The 20811-nt window shown below is 42.6% G+C and overlaps 1 protein-coding gene across 4 annotated transcripts in view; it reads left to right on the top strand.

Annotated features, from left to right (window-relative positions):
* Positions 1-19003, top strand: part of FBXW7 (F-box and WD repeat domain containing 7) — a 597271-nt gene extending 578268 nt beyond the window's left edge. For all 4 annotated transcript variants that reach the window (XM_085898585.1, XM_085898583.1, XM_085898582.1 and 1 more), the window contains one exon: positions 14340-19003. In XM_085898585.1, the coding sequence (XP_085754711.1) occupies positions 14340-14608 (269 nt within the window). In that variant the 3' untranslated portion in view covers positions 14609-19003. The remainder of the gene's footprint in view (positions 1-14339) is intronic.
* The last annotated feature ends 1808 nt before the right edge of the window (positions 19004-20811 follow it).

Genomic DNA, 20811 nt, shown 5'->3' with positions numbered 1-20811 from the left:
AGCCGAAGGTTTGGTAGAGGAGTGGAAGAAGTGCAGAGCCACGGAGTTGTTTTATTTTTATTTTTTGTATGCGTGGTCGAGGCTCGTGGAAGAGCAAGTACACTGAATGGATTTGGTTTCAAAATCCTTCAAAATCCTCCTCAAAATCCTGGTGGCGTTTAATCAAATCTGTTTCTGGTGTATGTTCCCCCTCCATCCCCTCCCTTACCTCAAATGGCCGCACTGCTGATTCCACACGTGATAAAGCTGAATGTCTAAACTCGGTGTTTGCAGCTAAATCTTGTGTCCTAAACCCATCACTATCTCTACCCACTTTACCCAGTCGCACCCAACTGTCCCTGGACTCTGTATCCTTTTCTCCTGACAAGGTGGAGAGCTTGCTTTCAAACCTCGAGTCAGATTCTGCAACCGGTCCAGCCGGCATCAGCCCACGTGTCCTCAAAGCCTGCTCTTCTGCTCTTGCTCACCCTCTCTCTGTTCTATTCACCCTCTCATTTGCCCAAGGTCATCTGCCATCTGCTTGGAAATCTGCTAACATCACTGCCCTGCATAAAAAAGGTGCAAAAACAGATCCCTGTAACTACAGACCAATCAGTCTTCTCCCAATCATCAGCAAGGTGATGGAATCCATCATCGCTTCAGATATGAAATCCTTCCTCTTCTCCAATGGCTTGATTTCCAATCATCAATTTGGTTTCAGACCAGGTCACTCTACCCTGGATATGCTGCTTCTGCTCTCCCATCAATGGATGGAGGTCCTCAATGCCAGACAGGAAATCCGAGCCGTATCCCTGGACATATCACGTGCTTTTGACACAGTCTGGCACCCTGCCCTACTCACCAAACTCTCTTCCCATGGTATTCAAGGCCATCTCCACTCATGGCTCGCAGACTTCCTCTCCTGTCGCAGTCAACGTGTGGCCCTAAATGGAGTTCTTTCATCCCCTCTTCCTGTGCAGGCTGGAGTTCCTCAAGGTAGCGTTCTGGGCCCTGTTCTTTTTCTGGTTTTTATCAATGATCTCTCGGACTCTCTGGAAAATCCTCTATTTCTCTTTGCCGACGACTCCACCCTCTGCCGTACCATCTGTCATCCCTCAGACCGGCAAGCAGCAGCTTCTTCGCTCACTGCAGATCTGGATAAAATCACAAACTGGTCCAACATGTGGAACATGTCTTTCAATCCAGACAAATCTCACACTCTCACTATGTCTCTTCGAAAGGACCGTTTACAAAACCCCCCCATCCACTTTCTAAACAATCCTCTGGAAGAAGTCTTTTCTTTCAAGCTTCTAGGTCTCACTATCTGCCATGACCTTTCCTGGGAAAGTCACATTTCCAACCTCGCCTCAAAAGCCAGTCGCCGACTGGGAATCCTCCGTCGTGCCAAGTCCTTCCTCGGCCCTCTTGAGCTCCTGACCACTTACAAAGCTTTTGTCCGTAGCCTGATGGAGTACTGCTCTCCCCTCTGGGCTGGTGCTCCTGCCTCCCACCTTTCTCGGCTTAACGCTGTCGAAACCAGGGCATTTAAGATCATCGGCATCTCCCGCAATGAAGCTGAGTCTTTGGGCCTCTCACTCAATCACCGCAGGTTGGTCGGTGGTCTTTCTGTCTTCTACCGACTCCTCTCCAGCCTTGCCCCCTGCTCTCTCTGCGATTTGTCCCCACCACATTTCCACAGGGCGCTCAAGGTCCGCCAACAACCCCCTTCTGGTAAAACTACCAAAATCACGAATCACTGCTCATCTTCACTCTTTCATTCCTCTTTTTTCCCGCCTTTGGAATAAACTTCCTCACTCTATTCTTTCCCATTCTTCCCTCCAGGCTTTCAAAACAGCTGTTCACCACCACCTCTTTTCTTCCCCCATCCAAATCCTCGATCTTTTCTACCCCCGATAATCCACCCAAGCCCACTTCCTTCATTTCTCCTGCTTTCCTTCCTGAAAGTCCCTGTAATGTCCATCTTCTCTTCGCCATGTTCCCCGTCCCATCCCCATCCCTCTCCCTTCCACAGTTCACCTAATGTGTCTGTTCCCCACTGTTTTGTCCCTTCCACTCCTGCCCCTCTTGTCTCATGCCTCCTTGCTGTGAGTTAAGTGTTTGCTCTCATACGAGCCTCGACCAAGGTATACAAAAAAAAAATAAAAATAAAAATTGGTGATCAGAGATAAGGTTGTTGTCGAAAAGAAAGGGGGAATTGTAGAAGTTTTGTGTGGAAGAACATTCAAAAAGGGTGCATCGTCTAGGGATATAAACCAGGTATGATGGACGTAGGAAGTAGCAAAGGTAGTTTGTGAATAGGAGGATGTTGGAAGAGGTAAGCGAGGATCAAGGATAGTGGGTCACAACCAGATGCATCGTTGCTGCACTTGTATGGGCAAAATACGAATGTAGCAAGGGGAGAGCTGTGGATACGATGAGGAATGATATGGAAGAGGAAGTGTACAACAAGATGAGAGAGAGTATGGTTTAAGAAGGTGATCCATAAATTGGCCTGTGACATGGATGAAGATAGTAAGAACATGAAGGTGGCAGGGTTGGGGGGGGCGGTGATTTAAGGGTGGTGGTGGGAGGCTAGTGACGGAGAGGAGGACAGTATTGAACATATAAGAAGGCCATTTGAAGGAGCTCTTGAACTAGGGAGGAAGCATTGGTGAGCTGGAGCTTCCATGTTATGTGGATTACCCTTCAGAATTTCTTTAGAATTACCTTTTCAAACCCTTTTGAATTACCTTTTCGAACTCTTCAGAATTACCCTTCAGAATTATCCTTCAGAATTACCCTTGATAATTACCTTTTAGAACCCTTTGGAATTACCCTTTTGAACCCTACAGAATTACCCTTTAGAATTACCCTTTAAAATTACCCTTTAGAATTACCCTTGATAATTACCTTTTAGAACCCTTTGGAATTACCCTTTAGACTTAACCTTGAGCACTACCCTTCAGAATTACTCTCTTGAATTACCCTTTAAAATTACCCTCAAGAATTACCCTTCAGAGCCCATTAGAACGACTCTTGAGAATAACCTTTTAGAACCCATCAGAATTACCCATAAGAATTACCCATCAGAAATACTCTTTGGAAATACCCTTTCGAATTACACTTTCGAATTACACTTTCGAATTACCCTTTTAGAACCCTCCAGAATTACCCTGTAGAGTTTAGAACCCTTCAGAACTACCCCTCAGAATTACCCTTCAGAATTACCCTTCAGAATTACCCTTAAGAATTACACTTTAGAACCCTTCAGAATTACACTTTAGAACCCTTCAGAATTATACTTTAGAACCCTTTAGAATTACCCTTTGGAATTACCTTTTAGACTTACCCTTTAAAATTACCCTTTAGAATTACCCTTTATCATTACCCTCGAGAATTGATCTCTTGAATTACTCGTTATAATTAACCTTTTGACTTACCCTTTTGACTCACTTTTTGACTTACCCTTTAGACTTAACCTTTCGAATTACCCTTTAGAATTACCCTTTGGAATTACCCTTTGGAATCACCTTCACAATTTACATTTGATAATTAAGCTTTATAATTACATTTTAGAATTACCCTTTGCAACTACCCTTTACAACGACCCTTTACATTTACCCTTTACAATTACCCTTTACAATTACCCTTTACATTTACCCTTTGCAATTACCGTTGAGAAGCCTTTAGAAGCACCCTTTGGAATTGCAGTTTAGAATTACCCTGTAGAATTAATTAAAGAAGGTTAGAAAGGGTGGTCTTCTTCATTCTTGATGGATGGATGGATGGATGAACAGACGGATGGATGGATGGAAGGAAGGACATCCCAGAATATTGAAGTGGCTTCACTACTCTAAAATGTTAACCCTGCCTGGTTGGGTGTGCTATTCAGTCTCATATGCCTTGCAGTACACTTCATGGGTAGTGGAGGCAAATGCTCACTCAGAAACGGGCAGCAATAACTATGACTGAGACAGGAAGTTTAAAAGTGGAGTATCCAGTGTGGCAGATGCTGCTCGCTCGGGCCGGCCAGGCATCTCACACAGCCGACACACCAGAAATGGTTGCAGGAGTTGAGCGCGTGCTAATGGAAAAACCGTCGCATTACACTTGATGAAGTGGTCTCCAAATTGAACATTAGCCATGGTACAGCACACCATATCATTCACAACGTGCTGGGGTTCCGCAAAGTGTCCACAAGGTGGGTGCCCAGACAACTCACACCCACACACACAGAGTTAGTGGAGGACGATGAGGGTCAGCTCGCGGAGCGTGTAGGGACCCAGTGCGAGCAGCGGGATGGCCTCCTCCCGGAACGAGGGGAGGGAGTACGCCCCCTTGAGGCGAGTCACGACCAGGTGGGTTCGGTCGTGTCGAGCGAGGTCGAGGGGAGGAGTGCTGTGGATGGGTGCACGGAAAGCTTGCGGGGTATCGAGGGCCCGGAGACCCTTGTGGGGACGCGAATCCCCAGTGTGGTTGTCCAGGTGTGTGTGGTGTCGAGGTGTGTGTTCACGAGTGTGGCGAAATGCGTGCTGCAGCGCACGCATAGCGCGGGTGCAAGGGCGTGTGTGAGAGCGACCGGGTGGGTGACAAAGACCCCGTGTGTGGATGAGACCCCAAGTGTGAGTGCCTCCCCGTGTGTGGAAGCGACCCCGTGTGTGAGTGGTGTGGTGGTAAGTGTGCAGAAGGGCGTGCTTCCCAGCATGCCGTGTGTGGATGAGGCACCGCGGGTGAGTGCCCCCGCGTGTGTGAGTGGTATGGTTTGTGTGAGGGAAATGGCACGAGTGAGGGGAAGGCCACGAGTGAGTGGAGCCACGTGTACGAGGGAGGTGGCATGCGTGAGTGAGCGGCCGAGTGTAAGGAGAGAGACAGCGTGTGTGAGGTCGCTGTGTGTAAGGGAGATGTCGGTTGGCATGTGTGGCCAAAGGTTGGCCAAACCGCCCCACGCTTGCTGATTGGACGGATCAGAAGTGGGCGTGTATCATTCCTGATCCGACTTCTCCTCGGAAAGGCCGCACCTTGCACCCACGGCTCGGCGCACGTCCCGCACGAGGCCAGGACAGCCTGACGCTCGGTGCCCACAAGCGGTGCAGGAATGGCCGCAGAAGTAGAGGCGAAGGTGGTGGAGGGTTTAAAGTGGTGGTCCATGGCCATGGCGACATTTGGAATGGCGGTGATGCGATGTTTGCGGGAGCGATTTGTGAAGGTAAAGGTCGTGGCTGTTGGCGTTGTTGTTGTTGTGAAGCGGCGTTGCGGTTGGTGGTTGTTGTGTGATGGCGGTTGAGACGTGGTTGGTTCAAAATAAAGATAAAACAGAAAAACGGCTATCTTAAAGGGTCGCAGCCCGAATGAATCACATTTATTCCCTCTAAACAACGGGTTTGGGGCTAACTACACATGTACTTACAGAGATATCTCACCTACGGGACCTGAATGGTGGTTTGCGAATTTCCTCAACCATAACAATATATATGTGTATATATATATATATATATATATATATATATATATATATATATATATATATGTATGTTCATTTATGAAAACATATACATATATATATATATATATATATATATATGTATGTTCATTTATGAAAACATATACATATATATATATATATATATATATATATATGTATGTTCATTTATGAAAACATATACATATATATATATATATACATATGTTCATTTATGCAAACATCTATATATATATATATATATATATATGTTCATTTATGCAAACATATATATATATTCATATATGCATCTATGCATATATATATATATATATATATGTATGTATGTTCATTTATGCATTTATATATACAGTCAACCCCCGCTTCATCGCGGTTCACCTATCGCGCCCCCGATTCATCGCGGGTTTTCCCTTGGAACGTAACTAATTTTTGTCTGCGGATTCCCCCGGTACATCGTGGTAATAATACATAAAATATAAATTATTTAAGCAATAAATTATAACGCGTGGCACTAGAAAGTATATTAATAATAAAACAAACAACAAAAAAAAATTGTATGTTTGTCGACACAACGCACGAGACAAAGACAGAGAGCGCGCTATTCATTTCTCCTTGGCGCTGATTGGCTGATGCCCACGAGGCGCACTCTTGCTGTCTTGAGCGTTTCGCTTGTGAACGACACAGATATTTTCTACGTTTTTTTTCTCCAAGCCCTACGATGCCGCCCAAAGGAAAAACGTTTGCCGCGGTTGGGCGCCATTACGGTTTGAATGAATCGACCATACGCTACATCAAGAAGGACGAAGCCAACATCAGCGCTTTACATTCGCAACGCGCTGCAGCACTTCGTGGAGGCCATGGATTCCGACGACAATTTTTCTCTGAGGGCGTATTGGCGTGATTTCACGATAGCAACGTGTCTCCAATAATTCAGAAGGCTCTACAAGAAATGAAAAAAGAAACCTTAAACGCCTGTTGAAGATGCTGTGGCCAGAATGCATCCACGAATACAAGGCCTTTTCTCCAGACGAAATTCACCATTCGGCAATCGATAAGGCAGTCAAGCTGGCGAAGATTCTAGGAAGAGGATTCAACGACATAACGCACGACGGAGTGAATGACCTCATCGAAACCAACTCTGACCCATTAACGGACAAGGATTTGGCTGAGCTTACGAAGTCTGCATGCGAGGAGGAGGAGGAACAATCTGATCCATCACAGGAGCACGACGACGAAGGCCTATCACTTAAACGCTTAGCAACAATGGCGAAAACGGCCAAATAATTGCAGGGGGTGGCTGAAGCATGGGATCCCTCTATGGTTCGGGCATTGCAATTCAAGAACGCTATTGATGGCGCAATGGAAACCTATAAAACTCTCCTCACCACGATGAAGAAACAATGCCAGCAACTGCCCATCACAATGTTTTTGCAACGTTACTAAGTTTACATTGAGCATTTTTTATGCTTCAAATGTTTTCTTTATGTGTTTAATTGAGATTAAAATGTGTTTAAAATGTGTTTTGTGGAGGCGTCCATTCATCGAGGATTTTCACTTACCACGGGAGGGTTTGGAACGTAACCCCCGAGAAACGGGGATGACTGTATCTAGAAACATATTCATATATATATATATATATATATATATATATATATATATATATATATATATATATATATATGTATATATGTGTATATATATATATATATATATATATATATATGTATATATATATATATGTATATATATATATATGTATATATATATATATATATATATATATATATGTATATATATATATATATATATATATATATATATATATATATATATATATATATATATATATGTATATATATATATATGTATATATATATGTATATATATATGTATATATATATATATGTATATGTATATATATATATATATGTATATATATATATATATATATATATATATGTATATATATATATATGTATATATATGTATATATATATATATATATATATATATACATACATCTATACATGCATATATTCATATATGCATCTATACGTACATATTTACATACATATATACATCTCCTTACATGTACAGAAAACATACATCGATACATCCATATATACAGGGTGTCCCAAAAAAATATACAACTTTTCATCTGCAAAGAGGATGGTCATAACATATATATTTTTTAAAAGATATATGGCTGGATAGAAAGCTGAAAGGTTGAAGTTAATTGAACCAATGTCAAAATTGCCACCAAAATTTAAATTTTGGTATCGAATCGTTTTCTTTTCAACCACATGTTCAACGTCGGCTCCACATTGTCCGATCACTGCCTGCAAACGCGTTGTCATGTTCTCCATCACTTTGGGAAACGTTTCCTGAGGAATGTTCTGGATTTCTCGGTGGATGTTTTCCTTCAGCTGATCAAGACTCTGAAGCCTCGGGTTTCCATAGATCCTGTCCTTGAGATAGCCCCACAAGAAGAAGTCTGGAGGAGTAAGGTCAGGGGAATATGGTGGCCACTCAACGTCTTTGTAGAGGGAGATAAAGCGGCCCTCAAAATGTTGGTTGAGAAAACGCCTTGTTTCCCTGGCTGTATGGGGCGGTGCCCCATCCTGCTGGAACCACTGGGTTCTCATCTGGATCAGGTTGTTTCTCCTACGGGCCTGAGCACGTAGCTCAGGCAGATAGAATTCCTGAATCATTTCGCGATAGTTCCTCTGGTTTACCGTGCAAGTGCGTCCCTGGTCATCTTCAAAGAAGTATGGACCAATTATCCCATACCAACCAACCGCCACCCACATGGTAACTTTGAGAACAGATCGAGGCACCAGTTCAGTTGATGCATCACCAGGATTTTCAATTCCCCGGTACCGAAAGTTTTGCTTGTTTACCTCCCTGGACAAGTGAGCATGGCATTCGTCCATCATGTGAAATTTTTTGAGGAAGTCTGCATCTTCCTCCAACTTTCCTGAGAACCAATTTGCAAAGTCTAGTCGTTTGCGTTTCTGTTGATCAGTAAGCACCGTTTCCGTTTGAATTTTGTATGGAAAGGCATGAATGTCTTGGTGAAGGATCCTCTGAACGGTGCTGTTCTGAATGCTTGTCTCGGCAGAAAGTCGTCGAGTCGATTTTTTTGGACTCTGAACGACCGCCTGTCTCACCATTTCCACATTTTCTTCACTATGACCTGTCCTCTTCCGACCACTGTGGCCCTTGTGAAGGTCACAGATGGTTCCCACATTGGTAAACTTTGCGATGGTGCACTTTATTGTCCAAAAGTTTGGTGCATGGCGCAAGTGGATGCCGAAATGTCTCGAGTAAAGACGTTGCACCTGTATGACACTTTTCGTCTGGTGGCAAAGTTTAACAATTTTCGTCCGTTGTTGTACGGTCAGTCTTGGCATTTTTCTGCCGCTTGCTTGGTATCAAAATAAACTTCATGGTCTCTGCAACAAGAAATGAAGCATCAGTGACAAAATGACTGCTTTTTAGGATCAAACGAAGCATTTTAAAAGTTGTATATTTTTTTGGGACACCCTATATACAGTACGTGCATATTTACATCCATATATACAAATATATATCAATACATGCATATACACATTCACACATATACATACATATATACATACATACATGCATATATACTTCCATATATACATCTATACATACATACATACATATATACATCTATACATACAGTTTTTCCATACATATATATATATATATACATATATATATATATATATATATATATATATATATATATATATATATATATATATATATATATATACATACATATATTCCGACGTATATTCCGACATATATTCCAACATATATACATGCATATTTACATCCATATATGCAAATATGTATCCAAACATACATATACATATACATACATACATGCAGTATATACATACATATATACATGCATACATGTATTCATACATATATACATTCATATATACACATACATATATACATACAAACATGCAAATATACATACAGTACCAACATATGTATGTACATACATACACTCACATACTTACACTGCATGGCCAAAAGTATGCAGACACCCCTTCTAAATAGTGTATTTGGCTATTTCAGCCACACGCATTGCTGACAGGTGTATAAAATCAAGCACATAGCTCTGCAATCTCCATAGACAAACATTAGCAGTGGAATAGGCCACACAGAAGAACTCAGTGACTTTCAACATGGCCCCGTCATAGGATACCGCCTTTCCAACAATTCAGTTCGTCAAATTTCTGCCCTGCTCGAGCTACCCCGGTCAACTGTAGGTGCTGTTATTGTGAAGTGGAAAACTCGAGAAGCAACAACAGCTCAGCCGCGAATTGGTAGGCCACACAAGCTCTCAGAACGGGACCGCCGAGTGCGTAGTGCGGAGAAACTGTCTGTCATCGGTTGCACACTCACTATCGAGTTCCAATCTGACTCTGGAAGCAACGTCAGCACAAGTACTGTTCGTCAAGAGCTTCATGAAATGGGTTTCCATGGCCGAGCAACTGCACACAAGGCTAAGATGGCAATGCCAAGCGTCGGCTGGAGTGGTTTAAAGCTCACCGCCATTGGACTCTGGAGCAGTGGAAACGCGTTCTCTGGAGTGATGAATCACCCTTCACCATCTGGCAATTCGACAAACGAATCTGGGTTTGGCGGATGCCAGGAGAACGCCACCTGCCCGAATGCATAGTGCCAACTGTAAAATTTGATGAAGGAGGAATAATGGTCTGGGGCTGTTTTTCATGGTTCGGGCGAGGCCCCTTAGTTCCCCTGAAAGGAAATCTTAATGCAACAGCATATAATGACATTCTAGATGATTCTGTGTTTCCCACATTGTGGCAACAGTTTGGGGAAGGCCCTTTCCTGTTTCAGCATGACAATGCCCCCATATACAAAGCGAGGTCCATACAGAAATGGTTTGTCGAGATCGGTGTCGAAGAACTTGACTGGCCTGCACAGAGCCCTGACTTCAACCCCATGGAACACCTTTGGGATGAATTGGAACGCCAACTGCGAGCCAGACCGAGTCGCCAAACATCATTGCCTGACCTCACAAATGCTCTTGTGGCTGAATGGAAGCAAATCCCCACAACAATGTTCCAACATCTGGTGGAAAGCCTTCCCAGAAGAGTGGAGGCTGTTCTCGAAGCAAACGGGGGAACAACTCCATATTAATGCCCATGACTTTGGAGTGAGATGGTGGTCGAGCAGATGTCCACATACTTTTGGCCATGTAGTGCATATACAGGTGGCGGACAAAAAAATTAAAACGCCAACAGAATGTCACTTTGTCGGGTGTTTTTGTCCACCATGTGCATCCAGAACAGCATGGATATGATGTGGCATGGAGTCAACAAGGGTCTGGAACTGTTCCTGCAGGAATGTGGCACCATTCTTCCACAACGAAGTCCTCCATTTCACGTTGGTTTGATGGAGGCGGAAACCGCTGCCTGAGGTGCCTCTCCAGACCATCCCACAAATACTCTGTGGGATTATGTTCCAGCGATTTGGAGGGCCATGGAAGATGGATAACTTTGTCTTTGTTTTCCACAAACCACCCGGTGACAACAAATGCCCTGTTGACAGAAGCATTGCCCTTCTGAAAGACACCCCTCCTGCAGGAAATAAATTCTGCATCAAGAGATGCATTTGATCGATTAGGATTGTAATGTAACATGCTGTATCGATCCTGCCTTCTAATGGAATGAGTGGATCCAGGCCATGCCAGGAAAATACGGCCCACACCATTATGGAACCGCCAGAACCTTTTACTGTTTGGAACCAAGCATTTGGGGCTGTAGAGCCCGTGGGCTGTCACTACATGTGCACACATCCATTTGTTGAGAACATCGTGAAGGATGACTCATTAGACCAGATCACATTCCTCCAACACTCTGCAGTCCATTCCCTTTGTTCCTTGGACCACTGGACCCACAAACGGGTATTGCCAGGTGTTTTGAGTGGTTTGTGCAAAACAACCCGGCTATGGTATCTCACCCTGTGAAGTTCCCTTCTGACTATTTTTGACAGTGCAGGATGCTTATAACCCAGGTTGAACTCCGTACACAGTTTGTCTGCCATTGCTCTCCTGTTTTGCCTCGCAGTCTGGACTAATGCCCGTGCATCACGTTGTTGCCCTTCAATGACGACGTTTTCCCTCCCTTTTCCCAGGCTTGCATCACCTTTGAGACAGTTCTTCATAACACATTCGTAATTTTCGCAGTCATTGTCACTGAAGTGCCTGCCAAATGCGCACCAACAATTCCACCCCATTCAAAGTCACTGAGATCTCCTCTTGTGGCCATGCTGGCTCTTAATGCTGGACTTGAGCTGCAGCCTGCATATATATATATATATATATATATATATATATATATATATATATATATATATATATATATATATATATATATATATATATATATATATATATATATATATATATATATATATATATATATACACACACATACATGACGAGAGGACTGCTGGGAAGATATTTGCATTTCATGCCTGTCACATACGTGTGGCGACCCTATACTTTGCATATATGTTGCACTGCCAATGTACTGTGGTGTTTCCATTTTTTTGTGTCCACAATCTGTTCATACATACATACATACATACATACATACATACATACATACACACATACACAGATGCGTCGTCTTTTAGCAATGCTGTAAATGAGTGATGCCCATGGTGTTAAAACATTAATTGTTTCTCTTTAGGCTCCTAGACGAACTGCCCATACAATCACCAGAAAAACATGAATGTAATTTCTACCATTTTGAACTTGATTGCCTTTTCATTCCAACACGGTAACATCCAGACAAAAGTATGCCATAATCCAATTTGTCAAACACACTCAGCAAATTATACATGTGTGTACATGCCAAGAAAATCAATAAATCATGTGACTCAACAGATGAGATCATGTGTGTGCGTGCGTGCGTGCGTGCGTGCGTGTGTGTGTGTGTGTGTTATTTCTTCAACAATCTTCCAACCATGTATCTGGAGGTGGAGGTTACGAAAAACCCAGAGTACCGTTGCAACAAATTCTTCAGCAATTTCCTGCTGGCTCTCTGCTGTAAATATTGTGCTGATTTACAATAGATTTCTATTTTCCCAGCAGCCTGGCCTGGAATAACAGTGTTGTTTTGATATGGAATGAATCCACAGAATAATCATTCGAGCGTCAATCACTTTATGCATTTGCTATGCTTGGTTTGGTTTTAAAATCCAGTGGTTTGGCCAAAGGTGTGAAAGCAAAGCAGTGGTGGCTTCGGGAAAGTGTCAGCTTGGAGGCAAAGTCAAGCGTGGGTCAACAACAGCTGCTGTTCATTGCCTTGTTTGCCAATGAGATGAGCGTGGGGATTGAGCATAGCCCCCAGGACGGTCAACCTGTCTGGCCTACATACTCAAACACGTGTGTCCGGAGTTTTCCCTCCACATTAATGACTGCTGCGCATTCAGATATTTTTCTTCCTCCCAGTGCCCAAGGGCCATTTGTGATGTGTGCACACTCTGCTTGTGGCTTGCACACTTTGATGGGTTTTTTTACGCTGGCAGAAAAGATGGCCCTCCGAGGCAGGTAATAGGATCAGGACAAGAATGTGTCTGAACGCCGACCATAGGGAGTCGGCGATGGAAATGAGACGGAAGAAAGGGAAAGAAGGCTGGCTCCACAGTGTCAGACCGATCTTGCTTATTGTGAGCAGTCATCACGTCATTCATTCAAAACGGCACAATTTTACAAATTGGAGTGAAGGCATTCAAATGCCTGATGAAGGCATTTTCAAGTCGAAATGAAGCAAAATATTTTGTGACTGATGGCCAGTTCACCTTTAAAGCACCTGTTTTCTTTTCCTCTCAAGCCCTGCCATTTGATCCTGATCTTGTGTTCGCACTAGCATGCATTTGCTGCATGGTCGCTGCTTCCCGTCAACTCCCCTGATGAATCTTCCATGAAAACTGTTTTCTTTCTTCATTAATTATGATTCCTTAGTGAAAACACTTTGGAACGAAATTATGAAATTGCTGCCAGAAAGAAGAAAGAAAAACATTTTTCTTAATCTTTTATTCAACCACAAATCATCAAAAATGTTCGACCTGTTTGGCACACACCAATATTCTCCAACGCGTTGTCAATTGGGTTGTTTTTTTTTTATTGTTTTTTTATGTTTTTGTTTTTTTTTAACCCCCATTTTGCTTCAGGACGCTTCTTTTGAACCCAGTTTGAATGTTTATCTTCTTGTTTTGGACGTTTGTTGACGCGTCCATCCCTTTTTATGATCTGATATAATCGTCTTTAAATACAATCCCTGCGTTCCTCCTCCTCCTCCTCCTCCTCCTCCTTCTTTTCCTCTTTATTCGTCCTTCTTACTTATCTACTATTTCCTGACATCCGTCTTTTGCAGCCACAGCTGTATTTTTTGCACCTGCCTCATTTTCACTGACTTGTGCCGAACAAGCAGGTGTATGTACATACCTGTGCGCGTGTGTACAATTGCCTTCACAAGCACCGTGAGCGTGGCGACGTTCCAAGCAAACTGCATTATGCTGCGTTTTCTCATTCCCTATCTCTACGTTTCAGTTTTAATTGATCGATTTATTAGTCACTTTTTCTTTCATCAATTTTGTCTTTCCTTTCCCTGTTTTCGACCGTTTTATTTCCCCCATTTATTTCAGCTTCGTCTCCTTCCTCTTATGTCCTGCCTCAGCTTTCCCTGGAGTTTTGATAAATTGTTTTTTGCTCTTAGCCATGCTATACTTTAAGTTTCCATCGTAACTGTGTAAATATGATTATTTATGCTCATCTCCTTGTTTTTTTCCCCCACAGGACCCAACAAACACCAAAGCGCCGTTACGTGCCTGCAGTTTAGTCGCAAGCTTGTAGTAACAAGCTCGGACGATGGCACTGTCAAACTGTGGGACCTGCGCACCGGAGAGTTCCTGCGTAACCTCGTCACATTAGAGAGTGGAGGGAGCGGTGGCGTCGTGTGGCGCGTCCGCTGCTCCAACACCAAGCTTGTGTGTGCCGTAGGTAGCCGAAATGGAACTGAGGAGACCAAGCTTTTAGTGTTGGATTTTGATGTCGATGCCAAGTGAGAGCCGGTGGTCCAGTTCCGCTGCTTGTCTTTCAACTTGGGTTTATTTTTGAATTGGGGAAGGAAAGAAGTGCGAGAGGAAAATATTGGAAAATTGCAGGAGGATCGAGACTTTATTGGCCACTCGATCAGCCTTCTCGCTTCCTGCCAGTCTCTTCAACTGTGTCAGCATATGAAGTTCGGGGACCTGAGTGAAGAGGGTCGTGTCTCTTGAATGCAAATAGGCTTAAAATGGTGCCTTTGAGGCCTGTTTTCTTGCTGCTCAGGGTATGACATGGCTGGTGACTGTGTTTGCTTGCGACATGTCATGTCATAATGAAAATTCGGCAAATCATGGTTTTTTGGGGGGGTTTTTTTCTCTTTCCATTATTTGTACAATTCAGCTAGTGACCCTTGGGCCACTCTTGCTCTAATTTATGAGTGCCGAAGGCAGTCATATTACTACAGTTTTATCACAAGGTCATATTGAGGTCACTTGGGTGACTTGTATGATTGATGGAGAGAAGAGTTTGCTTGCAAGAGGTCAGAGGATAGTGTTTAATGGACAGAGAAAGAATGGTTAAATGGGCAGAAAACTGTGTGCCTTCTTGTAGAATCCTTTGCACAAAACAGGAGGTTGGTTCCAAAACTTGTTTATCCTTTCATCCAAGAGGATCATTATAGATATATATATATATATATATATATATATATATATATATATATATATATATATATATGTATATATATGTATATGTATATATGTATATGTATATATATATATATATGTATATATATGGAGTGTTTGGTACTTATGTTGTATATCCATCTGGCTGCAGTATTTTGCAATCACTTGAACTTGAATACATTTTTAATCTTGGCAAAAGGAAGGACATAGGGTCTGGTGTGGGGGGTAAGAGGGGGAGGGGTGGCTTGGGTAGGTTATGATTAACAACATTCTGAATGGTAGCAAGCATGGACTATGAGGCCTGTCGTCCTTCAACTTTCAGTTGAAGGATAAATGTTGATCAAATCGGCAAGTTTTGGAGCTTCTTTTTTGCAACACTGTTGAATGTCATTTCACTTGGCCTTGGTCATTTTGCAAGCTTCTCGGTGATATACCTGAAGTCACTGCTTACTCCGTGAGGAGGTCTACAAGGCCGATGTTGTGACGTTTGCTGATCAGAATTGGAGTAGCTGAATTGTAATGAGCAGGAACAGTAGGAGAGGGAAGGGGTGAATGATGTTATGTGAAGGGAATTTCTTTGTCAAAGGATAAATCTAGACATGATAAGACGTGCGGAAGGAAATATGAGCAGTTGGTTGTCTTATTGTTTATGTTTTTGATTTTGATTTTTGTCGTTTTGACCTTTCTTGATGCCACGTAGCTGAGCAGGATTGCGGGGCGCATTTGCACTACCCTCTGTGACTGCGTGGGAATGTACGTCTTGTATAGATGTTTACAGACATAATAAGCAGGTTTCCTGCTAATCTTTCTCCAATGGAGCCATCTTAAAATGATATCTCCCAAGGGGGTTTGTAAAGCTTGCGAACCTCTCGAAGGCATCGGATACGCAGGCTTTCTTCGGTTCATCGATGGATCGTTGCATTTCAACATCGTGGCCCGTGGACTCATTTGTGAAAACCTTTTTCTCTTGCTGATGCCAACAACCAAAAGCTGCTTTTCACAAGTCAGCCCGTTTGCAGTCTTATCGAACATATTGTTCAGTGGGCATTCTCCAAACAAATCTTATATTGTTCTTACTTGTTCTTTGAACATGTACGGCTCCAACCATTTTTTTTTTTTTTATCTTTCACCTGAACTCCAGGTCGAGATTCCTTTTCATTTCTTTGACAGATATATCGCCAGAGGTTGCTTTGAAAATGTGCCAAGTCCATTGTCGATATTTTTGTTAAATGCACGTTCTCCTGTGTCGTGGATACAAGTCCATTATCTTGATGATTTTCTGTGAAATATTACCCAACCATGAGAACTATGAAAGGTTTAACTCCTCGTAACCTGAGGTCAAGCTGACGAGATGGTTTCTAACGAGGAATGCAAAGTTATTCTATTTTGGACCCTACCTCGTCCGTACACAACCTGTAGATTTCCGCACCCGTCAACTGCTTTATCTCGTGTATTTACTGGACACCCTTGAATGAGTTTCGGCCTTTAGATATACATTACAATGAATGTTCTTTATCTCCTCAATGAAGAAAGTCGCCGTAGAGAATACAGATATAAGGGAATATGGAGAAAACGTGATGGCAGCATTAAATGGTCTGGATGAACAGTTTCAGAAACGACAACTGCCTCAACAAAAAAGGGAGCAAATAGCTTGGAAAGAGGAAAGCAAATTCACAGTTATTATATAATGAGGAAACAGCATGGAAAGTGAGATGGAGGAAACATTTTGTGTGGGCATAACGTTCAAGTATGCTCACTGTGGAAATCCGTTAAATCATTACCTGTGCTCCTCCTCCCGAGTTTCCCATCATTCCCCAGGGCAGACATAGGTAGCTAAGTCTGGAGATGCTGAACGTAAAAATGGTGCTGGAAGATGTTGTGCAGTGGATAGCCAGTTTTTTCCACACCTGGATCAGATGAACAAACCTTTGTACCCAATTTTGCATCTTCCTGGGAGTTAGGACGGAAGAGAAATTGTTGCTTCGCCCAAAAGATTCCGTATCGTTTTGGGGTTTGTTTGTTTTTTCCACCTCGTAAATTCACCTGCATTGGACAAAATCACCGGCTGTTCATTTTCCTTAGTCTGTGTTTAGGTCACCTTACTCACTGTATTTGTCCCTGCAACGTTTAGACGATCTCGTTTGTCCCTCTTTCTTTCTTGGAGTCGTCTGTCTCCCTTCAAACGGCACAACTTTTGACATCGATTACGTTTATTTCCACCAGGTGTACATTTGTGTTTCAAAATGGAGAGGAAATGAAACGTCCTTACAGGATGCCGCTTCCTTTGTTACAATTCTGTTCGCTGAACACCTGTAGGTTCAGGTGCAGATAACTTCGTGCTGTCGAAGCCACAGGTCTTGCATTTTTGCTTCCTTAAATCACCATCCCCTCCCGAACCATCAAACTCTCAATCAGGGCGCAACCAGCATGCTCGTCTCTTGGCTTGATTAATCTCCTCAATGCCATCGATTTGGGCCTTGTGAAATACGAAAACATATCGTTAAACACTCGTTTTCTTTTCTCTTTTTAAATAAGGAACGCATTAGGACATGGCTTTCGTTTTTTCACTTTTCACACAGCCATCCGTGCTGGCGTCTGTCAATGATTTGTTTCTTTGTGTTGTCGTGGAATTGTACTTTCTTCTTCTTGTCACGTGGTTTGTACAATTCTCATCTAAAACTGGCACAGCACTATGGCTTTTGCCAAGTTGTAGACTAACTTATGTAAATACATGTAAAGAAAAAAAAATGCGTTAAGAGAGCGAAAAAGGAAGAAACTGTGAACTTGGATTCTTTGCTCCCTTTGAAGCTCGGGAGCACCAAGTAGTCTTGTATATCCTGTTAATATTCCTGTACATATTGAGCTTGCTGTGACTTTAAAGAATCTATCTTAAATAAAAGAAAAAGTATGACTTAGCTTAAATATTGAGATCAGGGAGTTTTACATGTTCCTCTTTCGGTCAGTATTGAGCTTCACGTTTCCTGAGGAATTTTCTATTTTTATTTTTTAATGTCTTCATCACATAGTTTACGAAGCTTCCTGTTGCTGCTACGAGAGGCGTTCAAAAGGTTCTATAAGCAAAATACTCACGATATTCCAAGGCATGCTGAGGTTATGTTTGTTTTCTTGTTGTTTTTTTTTTTTTGTTCCTCATTGAAAAAAAGAAATGTCCACATGTGTTGGATTAGCGAGTATCTTGTTCGTATTACATTTTAACACCCCACGTACAATAAACGAGTGTGGTTCTGCTGCTTAAAAACACCGTCGTACCCTGGGTCTTCAGTACCAGTGGCTCCGAGAGGCGCTCCGGTGCCTGATTAATATTATTATTATTATTATTTTTCTTATCTTTTCTGTCTTTATTTTCTAGTTTGCCGGACGTCTTTCATTCCTTGGATCTGTCTTGTTGGACGCTCGATCTGATGAAATTGTTGCAACTAGTTTTCCATTGCAGTGCTTTTTCTTCAGCTTCTTCATCACCCTGTTGTTGTTGCTTCAAAATCTTCATTTGGAGCATTTCCTCGTTTCTCCTCTTGCTTAAAACTCCCTTCCTATTGCTCGGTTCTCAACCAACTTCAAAACTAACCGCCATGCTAGTTTTGGAGCTCGAAGCTGCAGGCCGTTCGCTCCTCCAAATCGTACTGTCATAGAGAAAGGGTTTGTGTTGCTGGCTTGTTTTACTTAGAAATTTTTATTTTCATATGAAAGTGCAATAAAGCATACCTCACCAGAAAATAGCCTCTGCTGTGTTTTGTTTTTAATACATTCTGAAAATAATTTCATTGTGCTGTAATTCAAAGAAACCTTTTCTTTGACACTGCATAATGGAATTTTTCCAATTTTGAACCTGGAAAATGTTTCTGAGTTCTGCAAACCAAGGGTTGGTGCGTTGTGCTCGCTGTGCAGTTTTCGTCATGCTGAACATGTAGTGCAAAAGCCGGAGACCTTCAGGTTGGAAGGAGCTCTGTTCATTTGGGCTCACAATAGATGAAATGCCCGGATGTCGACATCAGGGAGAGAGATCCTTCCCTGTACTGTTTCCTTTTCAGAGTTTGGGAGAACTGCATTTTGCGAAAAGCATCGCTCGCTTTCAGCATCGCTCGCTTTCAGCATCGCTCGCTTTCAGCATCGCTCGCTTTCAGCATCGGTCTATTTGGTGTCTGTTCACACGTTCCATCGCTCGCAGCTGGATTTTTGAATGTGTATTGCGAGCAGTTCACGACATGCTCGTTATTTCCAAAACCGTTGCGATGTAAGTAAACGGGTTTGGCACATGTTTGAAGGAGTAGGACAAGAAGAAGTCGTTTCCAGCGTCCTGCAGAAATTGTTGCAAGGCGCTCAGCGTGAAGAAGAGGGGGTGACACTTTCATTAAAACTCAATATAAGCCAGATTGCCTTGGCTTGGAGGAAGGGAGAGGAATGCTCTCAAGCATGCCAAGATGAAAGTGCTTGCTTTTGTGTGTGGGTGTGGTGTGGGGAGGGGGTTGGAAGGTGGCTTTTATGAATACCACGTGCGGTGCATGAAAAATGCGCATCCAATCCCGAATGATCGCTACTCTTCATTAATCTTGGATAAAGAACAATTATAGGGGAGAAAAATTCCTGTGATCACCACAAATCTTTATTCTGCTGCAGAAACATTTCTCAACCTGAACCTTCAAACAACAGCCTGCCTAATTTTGAGAAATTACCGATTGCTCCAATAAGGCTAAACAATTCGCTCCACATTTTAAACATGTGCTGCAGAGCAGATTTTGGTGAGCGATGCTCTGTAAACAGTCCGCTTTACATAGACCCATAATGTATGCTATTATCTCGACAAAAGCACCGTGGCAATGTGAGCTGCAGCTTGTGGATTCATAACTAATCCAGCAGTAAAGGTGACTGTGGAGAGATGAAAACATCCTTGGATAGATTATTGTAGCTCATGGGGAGGGGAATGTAAAAACTTTGCCTTAGAAGCACGTGCTGAAACTCCATCGCTCTGTTCCCTGCGGTTCAATTAGTGACGCTGTCTCTTCGTCGTCATACAAGATATGAAGTTGCGGCTCGACGATTGGGAATTGAATTGGTAATTGTACGAGGGGTAAAAGTTGAAATCTAAAGAAGGAGTTGTCCCCGACAGTCGTGGCACGTGTTGTTAGAGTTTCATGCTCTTCCCTGTTAGACCTCTGCAGTTTCCTTGTGTCAGTTTGTCTAGGTTTAGCCTCGTTGCATAAACACGACAGTCAGACATTTGCAGTTTATTTCAATGTTCTGACAGCACTTACTGCCAGTTTTGCAGTGAAGTAATGGATTTACCATGCTGACTTTACGACTGTATATCGATGACTTTAACCTAAAGAGAAGGTTTTACGATGGCATTTAGCTTGCACACAAGGTAGCCCATGACACTACATCACGTTACACACGATGGAGGTCAAAGGAGAAGAGAACACAGTTGGATGTAGTTGGAAGCGCAATCACATGACAACTTTTCTTGCTCGCAGGCTCTCAGTGCAGCGAGCAACTTTTGAAAACTCTAACAAGTTTACAGA

Source organism: Eptatretus burgeri, chromosome 10 (genome assembly GCF_056783735.1).
Source record: "Eptatretus burgeri isolate ZD-2024b chromosome 10, Ebu_testis_v1, whole genome shotgun sequence".
Lineage (NCBI taxonomy): Eukaryota > Metazoa > Chordata > Myxini > Myxiniformes > Myxinidae > Eptatretus > Eptatretus burgeri.
The sequence above is the reverse complement of the archived record's forward strand: the minus strand, read 5'-3'. Positions and strand labels throughout refer to the sequence as shown.